Raw genomic sequence first — 14,263 nt, 5'->3', positions numbered from 1 at the left:
AAGATCTTGAGAGCTTGATCTGGCTGGGCAGACATACGGTTAATTACGTCTTTTGTAATTGGGCCATTCAAATGATAATGAGATAATAGTTGGGTTAAATCAACCTTCATAGACTTTATGTAAAAGTATCAGGAAATTTCCCCAAGCATAGAAATTGCAGAGGTTTTAAGTGTTGTGTTGACTGATGGAGAAGTACTTGGGAATAATTGGATGGAGATTGTTTCTCTACCCAGGGGTGTAATGGTAATCATGTTACGCTTTGATACTGCTGCTCACACATTATGCGTTATATCTTACCTGTATGGAATAAAATAGTCACTAACACCAAGAAGGGTAATCACTGAGTATTTCAGAATGAAAAGAGGTCAAGGGTTAACTGACATCTTGAATTCTAACACCTGGGCTTCAACCTTACTGGCAAAACGTATTATGTGGCATTTTATCAAAGGCTTTTTTCACAACATGTATTATCCTCATTAACCCCCTCTGTTAACTTATCAAAACACTCAATAGTTACTTAAATTTGATTTGCCTACAAAGTAGACAGATAATGCAGGCTACAGGCATGGACGATTGTGCACTAAAAACAAAGACTAGGTTTAGGATGCCACAGTGGAGTACACATACAACAAGGAACTGCTTGTCCAATTCTAGTCCCGTCAACCAGGATGATGAGGGATATTAAGCACTTCATAATTGTGCTGCAAGTGGGCAGAGAAAGAGATGCCTGCAGAGAACAAACTCCTGAAAAAGGAGAATCAGTACAGATGGACAGGCATTTGGATGAAGATCTACCGGGGTAAATCCATGCATCGCATTACTCCTTCCAAATCTCTGAAATAATTCATAAAACAAAACCCATGATCAAGGTCAATAAAATTTTAGTAACTAATTAAAATATTTTTTCTATTGCAACTCTAATGCACTACTAATCGTTTTTCTACATTAATGTCAATATATTGTATATATTTAAGAGTAGATCAATTGAGTGACATTTCATGCAAATGTACATTGTAAACTGCTGTCAGGCTCTGACTTCAGCAAAATCCATTTTTGGAGTTGTTAGCAGGGACCTGAAATAAACATATCAATGTTTGCTCCAAAGAATCAGCATTATTCAGCTTTGAGAGACAACATACATTCCCACACTAAAGCCTCTGGATAGATGCGTTTGTTTTCTCTTCGGAAAATAAGCTGTACCAGTTGGGAAGTAATGCTTTTATATACCCTCGTTAATAAAGTAATATCAGTTTCATATTCTAATGGCTTCCAGTCTCAGCTGATGAACTATTAAACGCAAATCAATAAATGAAGCCTCAAACTGATTGTTCCAGATACGCCCAATTTACATTGTAGAGCATTTTAAAGCCACCCTGACAGTGCAATTCTGTTCCAATTTGAAACGATCTCCCACCAACCCTAGAAATTTTCCAATCTTGAACATTTGCCCAAAACGTACCTTCCCCCAGAGATCAGTTTCTCAGTCCCAGCAAGCAAAAGGCTTACCACATGCTAAAACTCACTTTGTTTTAATACTGCACTTGGCTCAAACACCCATTTGCAGTGCCATGAGTTATTTTTTTCGACATTACCATAGAACCATAGAAAAGTTACAGCACAGAAATAGGCCATCCAGCCCATATTGTCCATGCCAGCCCAATGGCACTCAGGGGCCCTTTCTAATCCGATCTTCCTGGACCCAGCCCATAGTCCTGTAGCTTATCTTAACTGATAAAATTTTGTTTCTAAAATAAATCAAACTGCTCTGGCTATTAATAAACTGTAAAATACTTGACAGTATGCTGACCTCGCAGTAAGCAGTAGTAGCATATGGGACAGTTGTCCTGAAGTCAGAAAAGGCTACATTATACTGCAGTTTCCAAATCCTCTCCTCCAACACTTCCAAACATAGCCAAACCAAGTCGGTTGGCATTGGCGGCTTATAGGATATATAGTTACACTATGACAGCTATGACTCTGCAAATATTGTACAAGATTTACACCACAGCCAAGTAAGGAAGGCAAGCCGAGAGGCAAGATAATAATTTGCTTAATTGTACTAGCTACACTCAGTATTTGCATTCCCCCGCTCTGTCCCTTCAATAATGCTATGGCAGCTACATTTGCTGACGACACAAAATAGACAAGAAAGTAACTTGTCAAGAAGATAAAGAGTGGGCAAACATTTGGCGGAAGTATAATATAGGAAAAAGTGAACTTGTCCACTTTGGCAAGAATAGAAAAGCAGCATATTTTCCGAATGGAGAAACTGCAGAACTCTACAGTAAGTGGGGGATCTGGGTGACCTGATACATGGATCACAAAAAGCTGGTGTGCACGTGCAGTAGGTGATTAGGAAGGCAAATGGAATGTTGGTGTTTATTGCAAGAGGAATTAAGTATAAAAGGAGGAGTATAAAAATTGTACAGTGCATTGGTGAATCCTACCTCTAGAGAACTACAGTTTTAGTCTCCTTGCTTAAGGAGGGATCCAAGGGGACATTGCTTTGTGGATCCAGAACTGGCTTGCCCACAGAAGGCAAAGAGTGGTTATAGATGGGTCATATTCTGCATGGAGGTTGGTCACCAGTGGAGTGCCCCAGGGATCTGTTTTGGGACCCTTACTCTGATTTTCATAAATGACCTGGATGAGGAAGTGGAGGGATGGGTTGGTAAGTTTGCTGATAACACAAAGGTTGGAGGTGTTGTGGATAGTGTGGAGGGATGTCAGAAGTTGCAGTGAGACATTGATAGGATGCAAGACTGGGTGAAGAAGTGGCAGACTGAGTTCAACCCAGATAAGATAGATAGATAGAAGATAGAAATCCTACAGTGCAGAAGGAGGCCATTCGGCCCATCGAGTCTGCACCAACCACAATCCCACCCAGGCCCTACCCCCACATATTTTACCTGCTAATCCCTCTTAACGTACGCATCTCAGGGGCAATTTTTAACCTGGCCAATCAACCTAACCCGCACATCTTTGGATAAGAAAGAGGTAGTTCATTTTGGCAGGTCAAATAGGATGGCGGAATATAATATTAATGGTAGGACTCTTGGCAGAGTGGAACAAAAAACAAAGAACAATACAGCACAGGAACAGGCCCTTCGGCCCTCCAAGCCTGCACCACTCCCTGGTCCAAAGACCATTCTTTTGTATCCCTCCATTCCCTCTCTGTTCATGTGGCTATCTAGATACGTCTTAAACGATCCCAGTGTGTCCGCCTCCACCACCTTGCCCGGCAGCGCATTCCAGGCCCCCACCACCCTCTGTGTAAAATACGTCCTCTGATATCCGTGTTAATCCTACCCCCCCCTCACCTTGAACCTATGACCCCTCGTGAACGTCACCACCGATCTGGGACTAAGCTTCCCACCGTTCACCCTATCTATGCCTTTCATAATTTTATACACCTCTATTAGGTCACCCCTCATCCTCCGTCTTTCCAGTGAGAACAACCCCAGTTTAACCAATCTCTCCTCATAACTAAGCCCTTCCATACCAGGCAACATCCTGGTAAACCTCCTCTGCACTCAAAGCCTCCACATCCTTCTGGTAGTGTGGCGACCAGAACTGGGCGCAGTATTCCAAATGCGGCCGAACCAACGTTGCATACGTCGTATGCAACATCAGACCCCAACTTTTATACTCTATGCCCCGTCCTATAAAGGCAAGCATGCCATATGCCTTATTCACTACCTTCTCCACCTGTGACGTCACCTTCAAGGATCTGTGGACTTGCACACTCAGGTCCCTCTGCGTATCTACACCCTTCATGGTTCTGCCATTTATCAATCGAGGAATTGAGTTTAGGAGTCATGAGATAATGTTGCAGCTATACAAGACCCTCGTCAGACCCCACTTGGAGTACTGTGCTCAGTTCTGGTCACCTCATTACAGGAAGGATGTGGAAGCCATAGAAAGGGTGCAGAGGAGATTTACAAGGATGTTGCCTGGGTTGGGGAGCAGGCCTTATGAGGATAGGTTGAGTGAGCTCGACCTTTTCTCCTTGGAGAGACGAAGGATGAGGGGTGACCTGATAGAGGTGTATAAGATGTTGAGAGGTATTGATCGAGTGGATAGTCAGAGGCTTTTTCCCAGGGCTGAAATGGTTGCCACAAGAGGACACAGGTTTAAGGTGCTGGAGAGTAGGTACAGAGGAGATGTCAGGGGTAAGTTTTTCACTCAGAGGGTGGTGGGTGCGTGGAATGGGCTGCCAGCAACAGTGGTGGAGGTGGATTCGATAGGGTCTTTTAAGAGACTTTTAGATAAGTACATGGAACTTAGTAAGATAGAGGGTTATAAGCAAGCCTAGTAATCGCTATGGTAGGGACATGTTTGGCACAACTTTGTGGGCTGAAGGGCCTGTATTGTGCTGTAGTTTTTCTATGTTTCTATATAATTGCACTAGCAATGCAAAGGTGCTTCACTTGACCGATTCTTTGGATGAAGGACTTCTCCTATACTGAAGTTTAGAAGAATGAAAGGCTACTGAAACATAAGATCCTGAGGGAACTTGACAGCACAAATGCTCAGAGGACATTCACCTTCGTGCAATAGTATAGAACCAGGGTACGCAGTTTAAAAATTAGGTGTCCTATTTTAAGACTAAGATAAGGAGATTTTTCTTCTTTCAGAGAATCATTAGTCTGTGGAATTCTCTTCCCCAGAGAGAGCAGTGCAGACAGAGTCATTGAATAGATTCAAGGCTGAATTAGATAGATTTTGATCAACTAGATAGATAAGGGGTATATGGAGGTGGGGAGAACAAACAGGAAAGTGGAGTTGAGCACACAATCAGATCAGCCATGATCTTATCAAATGGCAGAGCAGGCTCGAGGGGCCAATTGGCCTATTCCTGCTCTTAATTCTCATACTGTTCTGCATAATCCAAGTTACGACTGAACAAACAGAACCCCACCGTCAGCGACTGTAAACTTGTACAATAGCAAAATCAGGTTGATCACGACTCCCATTCCCACCACAAATCAATCAGGAATCCACCCCATAAAGAGAAAAGAAATGGAGCAGCCTGAACAAGCTTTGGAAGTTCAGAGCAGTTAGGGATCCCTGAAATACCAGTGAAATACCAGCATCCAAGTGAAAGCAAGAAAAATACCATAAGCTTCCCAACATCAACTTCCCACCCCCACAAGATCCTGCCCTCCACCTCCCCCAACAACCTACAGTACTCTCTCTCCAAGCTGTTGTGTGTCAAGGTAAAATGGTTTTTAATTTAAGTTGTCAGTCTTGGTGTCTGAGAGTCTGGATGCACTTCTGATTAAAGGTCAGGGTCTTTTGGGTTTGTTTGTTTTACTCAGTGTATATAAAATATGCACTTACATTTTTAACAAGGTTTTACAACTCGGTTAAAAGTTTAGTGAGTATTTATTTAGCGAATACAAAGTCCCTCAACCAAACGGTTTCTCCAGTCCTGATGTGTTGAATGGGGATCAGCCCCTATTGAGTCTGTGGATTGGACAATCTTGTCTGATGTGGTGCATAGTTTGTTTTCTCCCACAGATACAGAGAGGCAGCTGGCCCTAATGCTCCATCTGTGGAGGTTGGCCAAGCAGAGGCTGTGGCCAGTCCTGAATCTGCTGAGGGTGGACCACTCTTTCCTTGGAAGGTTGAAACCAGACAGCTGTTAGGTTGGGTTGAGACCAGATTCTTGTTTGTCATGTCCAATGATTCCCATTCATTTGTCCAGGTGGAATTTACGTTCAGGTCCTGTGTGAGATGGTTTTTCCAGATCAGCCATGGGAGTTGTACTTTGAGTGGGCTGACTTGATTAGCATGGAGAGACAGGTGTGGGCATTGCAAACTTTTTCCATCACTTTGTGAGTTATTGCAAGTTGGCAGATGTGAGGAGAAGTGATGTTTGCCAAGGTAGGGAGCCAAGGGAGTGGTGTTGAGCAGTGTCCAGTAATAATATGCATGGTAGCATTCTGCTGGGTGCCAACTCTATGTGCGTGATGATCTTGACCAATCGGGATGCAATTTTCTACTGACTATGTGTGCAAGTGCTGAGGTTTGGAGGGTGGTGGTCGCAGCACCCCACATTGAGCCAGTTGGTTTGGAAATCAAGTTGTTTCTGGACTTAACCTTGGTGATTCTGGGAAAAGTAGTAAGATCATTACTGTTGCCTTGTGACAGCGGTCCAGAGGCATAGCAAAAAACAGAGGAGAGAGTTTAGAGAGAGTCAGAGAATGGACAGGAGCTCGAAGCTCTCTGATCAGTAAGACTACAAGGCTATTTATTGGGAACATAGAACTTAGTAAACTGTTATTGCCTGGCACTTGTGTAGCACAAACGTTACTGCTACCCGTTAGCCCAAGCCTGGATTTAATCCACGTTTTGCAGCATTTGGATGTGGACTGTTTCAGCATTTGAGTCGTCGCAAATGATGCTGAACATTGTGCAGTCATCAGCGAACATCCCACTTCTGACCTCATGATGGAAGGAAGATCATTGATGAAGCAGCTGAGATGGTTGGGCCTAGGCCACTACCTTGAGGAACTCTTGCAGTGATGTCCTGGTACTGAGATGATTGACCTCCAATCACCACAACCATCTTCCTTTGGGCCAGATATGACTTCAACTAGCAGATAGTTTTCCCCTTAATTCCCATTGACTCCGATTTTGCTAGGGCTTCTTGATGCTATACTCAGTCAAATGGTGCCTTGATGTCAAGGACAGTCACTCTCACCTCATCTCTAGCACTCAGCTCTTTTGTCCATATTTGAACCAAAGCTGTAATGAGGTCAGGAGCTGAGTGACTCTGGCAGAACCCAAACAGATCATCCATGAGAGGTTATTGCTGAGTAAGTGTAGCTCGATAACACTTGCTAACTCTTTCCATCACTTTGCTGATGATCAAGAGAAAACTGATGGGGTGATAGCTGGCCATTTTGGATTTGTCCTGTTTCTTGTGTACAAGACATACCTAGGCAATTGTCCACGTTGCCAAGTAATGCCAGTGTGGTAGTTATACTGGAATAGCTTGGCTAGGGGCACGGAAAGTTCTGAAGCACAAGTTTTTCAGTACTATTGCTGCAATATTGCCAAGGCCCATAGCCTTTGCAGTATCCAGTGCCTTCAGCCGTTTCTTGATATCACATGGGGTGAATCGAATAAATGGAACAAGGGTAAATAAAGGGAAAAAGTAGAATGCAAAAACAGAATGCAAGAACTTTTAAAAGTAAATAAAAAGAGTAGCTAAATAAACAGTGCTTAAAGGAATATATTATGATGTCATTTCAGAAGTCTGTCTTTCATATCTCATTACCTACTGTAATCAAAATAGTTAGAATGATTGAAAGATGAGTTTCACGATATTAACCCCATCATCATGAATAGGGAAATCCAGTACAAGGGGGAATCTTATTAGAACGAGGCCATAAAGAAGTGAAAAGAAGAAACACTCGACAGAATGTGTGAAAATTTGCAATTCCCTCAATTGGCTGTGGATCCTGGGTCAATAGAAATTTTCAAAGTTGAGATTGATGGATTTTTTGTTGGGAAAGCATATCAAGGCATACAGACCAAAGGCAGGTAAATTTTAGGTGGCCCTATGTATTCTATCCAAGTTTCTTCTCCAAGAAATTATTTTTAAAAACTTCATAACTGGAAAGTTCAGACACAAAACGGACGCATTTAGGACACAAGTCACAAATCACATTGTTCGGAAATTGTGGTACATTGTTACAGGAAAGACATTATCCACGATGTCTTCTTACTATGCTGACAAGATTCATACAACCAAAATTTACACTCCATAGTACATTAATAAGTGCATATGATCTTACAACCTACTCTGCTGTACTTAAAACATTTATATAGCTACAATCAAAAAGATTGAAATTTAATAGCAACCGATGATTTACAATTACCTAAAGAACATTTAGTTTTAAATTGAACGCCTGACTCATTTAGGCTTCAAACTATTTACTAAAATTACCATTTAAAAAAATCTTTCATTGGATGTCACTGGCAAGGCCAACATCCTTATTTGCCCTTGAACTGAATGGCTTGTTGGGCCACATCAGAGAGTAATTAAGAGTCACATTACTTTGGCTCTGGAGATGCATGTAGGCCAGACCAGGTAAAGACGCCAGATTTCCTTCCCTAAAAGGACATCAGTGAAAAACATTACTTCATGGTGTCCATTATCAGATTTATTAATTGAATTTAAAATCCATCAGCTGCCATGGTGGGACTTGAACCAGATCATTAGCCTGGGCACCTACATTATTAGTCCTTTGACATTACCACTATGCCATCTTCTCCCCCAAGTTAAATGGATTAAAAGCAGAAATTATACACAAGTTTAGACAGGAAGATTTTGTTACTATTGTACATGGTACCGTTCTATATTGAGCCAGTTTTACTTGCTAGAATATTTTCAAGCAAGTTTTAAATTTCTAAATTTAGTGTCCAAAGCACAAGGTGATGATTGAAAAATAAAGTGTAGGAATGCTACAGAATGGGTTTGTCAAAGGGTAAACTTTAGTTATCCCTACTGCCAAGAACTAGATTGATCAGTGATGAATGAAAATCATGTCTGCTACTACCGACCTGTTGAAGAATTGGTCCGAGAGAGTTCTTGTCTTTCTGATTAACACCATCTTTCTGTAATCGGGCCAGAAGCTCTGGTTTCTTGAAGGGTTTTAGTACCAATAAGTGGATTACCCTATCCTTATAGGATCGCTGGGAAACATTGTTGTTTGTATTGCACTTCCTTATTGTATTTGCAGGATTAATGGGAGTTGACCGTTTCCTTTCAGGTACAGCATCTGGGATGCCCGGTGCTGGCTTACGAATCTGCACTCGCTTACCTAGAAATGGTACAAAAGCAACTTGTAAATTAAATGAAAATCAAATTAAGAAAAAAATCTAATCATGTGTATGCTAAAATAATCAGTATTTATTTTGTCTTCCAATATGCACTTAAAATTGCTTGGACTTTGACTTCAATACAAATAGTCTTACATCGTTAACAGTATACAAACATGCAAAGCACATCGATGTTATAATAATATGCAAACTCACTTAGTTACATTGTAACCAGTGAACTGATTTTTTTTCCTGCTCACCTTTCCTCTTCCAAACTATGCACCCTGAGTTACAAGAGTTTGCACTTCCATAGAATCCCTATAGTGAAGAGGCCAATCAGCCCATTAAGTCAGCACCAACTCTCTGAAAGAGCATCTTACCCAGGCTCACCCCTGAACCCCCTTTATCCCTGTGCATTTACCATGGCTAATCCACCTAAGCAACACATCTTTGGACATGGAGGGGTAATTTAGCCAAGCTACCTAACCTGTACATCTTTGGACTATGGGAAAAAACAAGAACACCCGGAGGAAACCCATGCAGACACAGGGAGAACGTGCAAACTCCACACAGTCACCCAAGGCCGGAATTGAACCCAGGTTCCTGATATTGAGAGGCAGCAGAGAATTGGTAAACAGACAGGAAGGATAAACGGGCACTTTCAAGTTGACAGTCTGCAGCCAATCAAGTGCCATTGCATCAGTGAGGAGGTCTCAGCTATTTACAATTACGTCCTATTAAGGTTGAGACAGAGAGCAATGTACCTAAACGGATATAAAATTAGATAGAAAGGTAAGCTGTAGCAACAAAAAGATAGATAGGTTAGGTGAGTGCACAACAAGGCGATGCTCCCAAAACAATTAAGTGTCAAATTCGCGTAAAAACTGGATTAAATCCTGCTGGTCTTTTCAGCGGGAGTTTCAAAATGAATCTTCCACACAGTGCACTGCAGAGTGTTCTAGCGTAACTCTTGCGAAAAACCTGTAGGCAGGGCCTATTCCCATTGGAGAGGCCGGCAGTGTAGTGCTGAGTGGGCCACTGCGCATGTGCCAATCTGCCAGTTGGGATCGACGCATCCGCAGTAGCCCGTACTGCCGGCCTCCCGGTTGCTGGCTAGTTCTGCGACCCCTGCATCGCTGCCCCTCCAAGCCCCCCTCAGCTTGATCACTGGCACTGCAACAACCCCCCACAACCCAGATGGCTGACCCCACCTCCCTCTGCTCACAATCCCTATGCAGTGGGGACCCCCCCTCCCATCTCCAAAGGCCCTGCCCCAATGCCCAGTGGGCAATGCCAGACGACCAGTCTGGCACTGCCAAGGTGGCAATGCCTTGGGGGCATCCCCTTACCCCCAACCCTCTGGAGGGCCTCAATTGCCCCCTTCACTCCAGCAGGGTCGTGCCGCCAGCTCCGTGCAAGTGGGTAGCTATAGTAAACCCTGCCTGAGTGAACCAATCCTGGCCCGGGGGGGGGGCGGGGGGGGGCGGTTGGTGTTAAATTATGCAGCGCTGCGCCAATTTCTGGCTGGAGACTTGCAGCAGGCTGGGAGAATCACCCCCATAATGTTCAGATGTGCAAAGTTATTCACTTTGGTTATAAGAATAGAAAAAATAGAACAGAAATACAGATTTCTTTTGTGAAGTGTAAAACTTGCAAATATTGGCCTTAGGGAATACAGGGATACAGATTGTAAATACAGTCTCATGCTGGAAAAACAACAATTAGCAGAGGTTTGAGTGTCTATTATATAAATTGTTACATTTAACTGCATGCTTACAAGAATCCATAGCATCTTTCTATATCTTTCATTAAATGCAAAATTCTGAAAAAGATCAGGAATACAATTAGTGAATGAGGCAACACTCCCAGATAGGTCAGGTCAGTGACAGTACTGCACATAAACCCAATTCTAAAAAGTATGGTAAATTTTGTAACGTCACAGGAAACGTTTATCCTGAACTCAGACTGCAAAATCAGACATGGCAGTAACTCATACAAGGTCTGTTGCCTTTGTAAGTTGCAAATGACAGAAAAGCTGGCTAACTGTTCACAATATTAAACAGAGAAATGTGGGCAACAATGTTACTTCACCAGAATTGGAGATCCTGCAGCAGGAAAGGTATTTTGGGTTGAAAGTCATTCTCTAGTAAAAGATAATTAATTTGAAAATGAGGATGACAATGGAAAACTGGAAGTATTGGAGAACTGGGAGTCAACACAAGTGGGCAAGTGTGAATTTGTGTGGGTTAGAATATGGACAGCAGAATTTCAAGTAAAATGAAGTTAATGGAGAATAGGAAGCTACCCAAGGGGACATTGAAGTAGTCATGTCTGGAGGTATGCATGATAGTTTCAAAAGATGACGGGGGTGAGAAACAGAATGTTACAAAGCTGGAAGTAGCCATCCTTTGTGAAGGGTAGTTTAGGAGGTCAGAAGCTCAGCTTGATATCAAGTAGGAATCTGAGGTTGTGAACAATCGGCTTCAACTTGAGACAGTGTTCAGGGAGGGGTTGGAATTGGTGGCAAGGGTTACAAAAATAATGGTTTCAGACCTCTTATCATCTGCAATTTCCTCCAATTAAGCATAGGCTTGTTTGTCTAACAAGTAGGTTGAAAAGTAGAGGAAGAGTTGGGCGTTGCTGTATACATATGGAACCTGATACCACATTTCAGATGCTGTCACCAAAAGGTCAGAACTCTTGTTGAGGAATAGGAGGCGGCTAAGGATAAAGCCTTAGAGGACTATACAAGCAAATGTGCAGAAGCAGGCAAATCCATTACTGTAGATGCTCTGGCTACATTTAAATACAGTAAGAAGTCTCACAACACCAGGTTAAAGTCCAACAGGTTTATTTGGTAGCACAAGCCACTAGCTTTCAGAGTGCTGTTCCATCAGGTGAGTGGGAGTTCTGTTCACAAACAGGGCATATAAAAACACAAACTCAATTTACAAAATAATGGTTGGAATGTGAATCTTTACAGGTAATCAAGTCTTAAAGGTACAGACAATAAGAACATAAGAAATAGGAGCAGGAGTAGGCCTGCCCCGCCATTCAACAAGATCATGGCTGATCTGAAGCGAATCAGTTTTCCACTTACCCGCCGCTCCCCATATTCCTTAATTCCCTTATCAATCAGAAATCTATCTACCCGTGATTTAAACATATTCAACGAGGTAGCCTCCACCACTTCAATGGGCAGAGAATTCCAGAGATTCACTACCCTCTGAGAGAAGAAGTTCCCCCTCAACTCTGTTCTGAACCGGTCCCCCCTTACTTTGAGGCTGTGCCCTCTAGTTCTGGTTTTCCTTCTAAGTGGAAAGAATCTCTCTACCTCTACCCTATACAGCCCCTTCATTATCTTGTATGTCTCTATAAGATCACCCCTCAGCCTTCTAAACTCCAACGAGTACAGACTCAATCTGTTCAATCTCTCCTCATAAGCTACACCTCTCATCTCCGGTATCAACCTGGTGAACCTTCTCTGCACTCCCTCCAAGGCCAATATATCCTTTCGCAAATAAGGGGACCAAAACTGCACACAGTACTCCAGTTGCGGCCTCACCAGTGCCTTGTATAGTTGCAGCAAGACCGCCCTGCTTTTATATTCTATCCCCCTCGCGATAAAGGCCAACATTCCATTCGCCTTCTTGATCACCTGCTGCACCTGCAGACTGAGTTTTTGCGATTCGTGCACAAGGACCCCCAGGTCCCTCTGCACAGTAGCATGATGTAATTTTTCTCCATTTAAATAATATTCCAATTTACTATTATTTCTTCCAAAGTGGATAACCTCACATTTGCCAACGTTATATTCCATCTGCCAGATCCTCATTGGCCAGGTTAAAAATTGCCCCTTAGAATTCTAAAATGCATAGGTTAGAGGGATTAGTGGGTAAAATATGTGGGGGTAGGGCTGGGTGGGATTGTGGTCGGTGCAGACTCGATGGGCCGAATGGCCTCCTTCTGCACTGTAGGGTTTCTATGATTCTATGATCCTCGTCCACTCGCTCAGCCTATACAAATCTCTGCAGACTTTCCGCGTCCTCCACGTAATTCGCTTTCCCACTCATCTTCGTGTCATCAGCAAACTTTGATACCCTACACTCAGTCCCCTCCTCCAGATCATCTATGTAAATGGTAAACAGTTGAGTCCCCAGCACCGATCCCTGCGGTACGCCACTGGTCACCAACTGCCAACCAGAAAAGCACCCATTTATTCCAACTCTCTGCTTCCTGTTAGATAGCCAATCCCCAATCCAAGCCAACACCTTACCCCCGACTCCGTGTACCCCAATCTTCTGCAGCAACCTTTTGTGAGGCACCTTATCGAATGCCTTCTGGAAATCTAAAAACACCACATCGACCGGTTCCCCTCTGTCAACCGCACTGGTCACATCTTCATAACAATCCAGTAAATTCGTCAAACATGACTTTCCCTTCATGAATCCATGCTGCGTCGGCTTGATCGAACCATTCTTATCCAGGTGCTCTGCTATTTCCTCTTTAATGATGGACTCCAGCATCTTCCCAACTACGGACGTTAAGCTAACCAGTTACCCGCCTTTTGTCTACTTCCTTTTTTAAACAGCGGCGTAACAGTAGCTGTTTTCCCAATCAGCCGGCACTACCCCAGAGTCCAGCGAATTTTGATAAATAGCTACTAACGCATCTGCTATTACCTATTATTTCAGGACCCTGGGATGCATTCCATCCGGGCCCAGGGACTTGTCTACCTTCAGTCCCATTAGTCTACCAAGCACTACCTCTTTAGTAACAGTAATTGTATTAAGGACCTCATCTCCCACCAACTCTCGGTCTCTAATATTCGGTAAACTATGTGTGTCTTCCACCGTGAAGACCGACACAAAGAACTTATTTAAAGTCTCAGCCATTTCCTCGTTTTCCACTATTAAATCCCCCCTCTCGTCCTCCAAGGGTCCAACATTCACTCTATTCCTTTTTATATATTTGTAAAAACTTTTACTATCATTTTTTATATTTTGAGCTAGTTTAGTTTCATAGTCTAACTTTCCTTTCTTGATCGCTTTCTTAGTCGTTCTTTGTTGTTTTTTTAAAGCTTTCCCAATCCACTAATTCTCCACTATTTTTGGCCACTCTGTACGCATCGGTTTTTATTTTAATATTCTCCTGTGACAATGTGCCTCTTCTGACAATGTGAGTGGAGAGAGGGTTAAGCACAGGTTAGAGATGTGTATTGTCTCCACCCAGGACAGTTAGAGAGATTTTGCAAGCGCAGGCACTGTGTTTACCCCAGTCCAACGCCGGCATCTCCACATCATGGCTACATTTAAATACACAAGAATGGAACCAAAGTGAGAGCAATTCCACTGAACTGGAATGGAGGAGGGTGCAGGAGGAGAATAGTATAGTCGAATGTGTCAAAAGGATGCAAAGTAGTTGAAAA

The 14,263-nt window shown here is 42.9% G+C and overlaps 1 protein-coding gene across 1 annotated transcript in view; it reads right to left on the bottom strand.

Annotated features, from left to right (window-relative positions):
- The window catches only part of ell2 (elongation factor for RNA polymerase II 2), a 128,352-nt gene that overhangs the window by 48,730 nt on the left and 65,359 nt on the right, over positions 1 to 14,263 (bottom strand). The window contains exon 5 of the mRNA XM_078214765.1: positions 8,578 to 8,837. Within this exon, the coding sequence (XP_078070891.1) occupies positions 8,578 to 8,837 (260 nt within the window). The remainder of the gene's footprint in view (positions 1 to 8,577; positions 8,838 to 14,263) is intronic.

The sequence above is a fragment of the Mustelus asterias genome, chromosome 6 (assembly GCF_964213995.1).
Source record: "Mustelus asterias chromosome 6, sMusAst1.hap1.1, whole genome shotgun sequence".
Classification (NCBI taxonomy): domain Eukaryota; kingdom Metazoa; phylum Chordata; class Chondrichthyes; order Carcharhiniformes; family Triakidae; genus Mustelus; species Mustelus asterias.
Note: the sequence above shows the minus strand (reverse complement) of the source record. Positions and strands in the feature narration are given on the sequence as shown.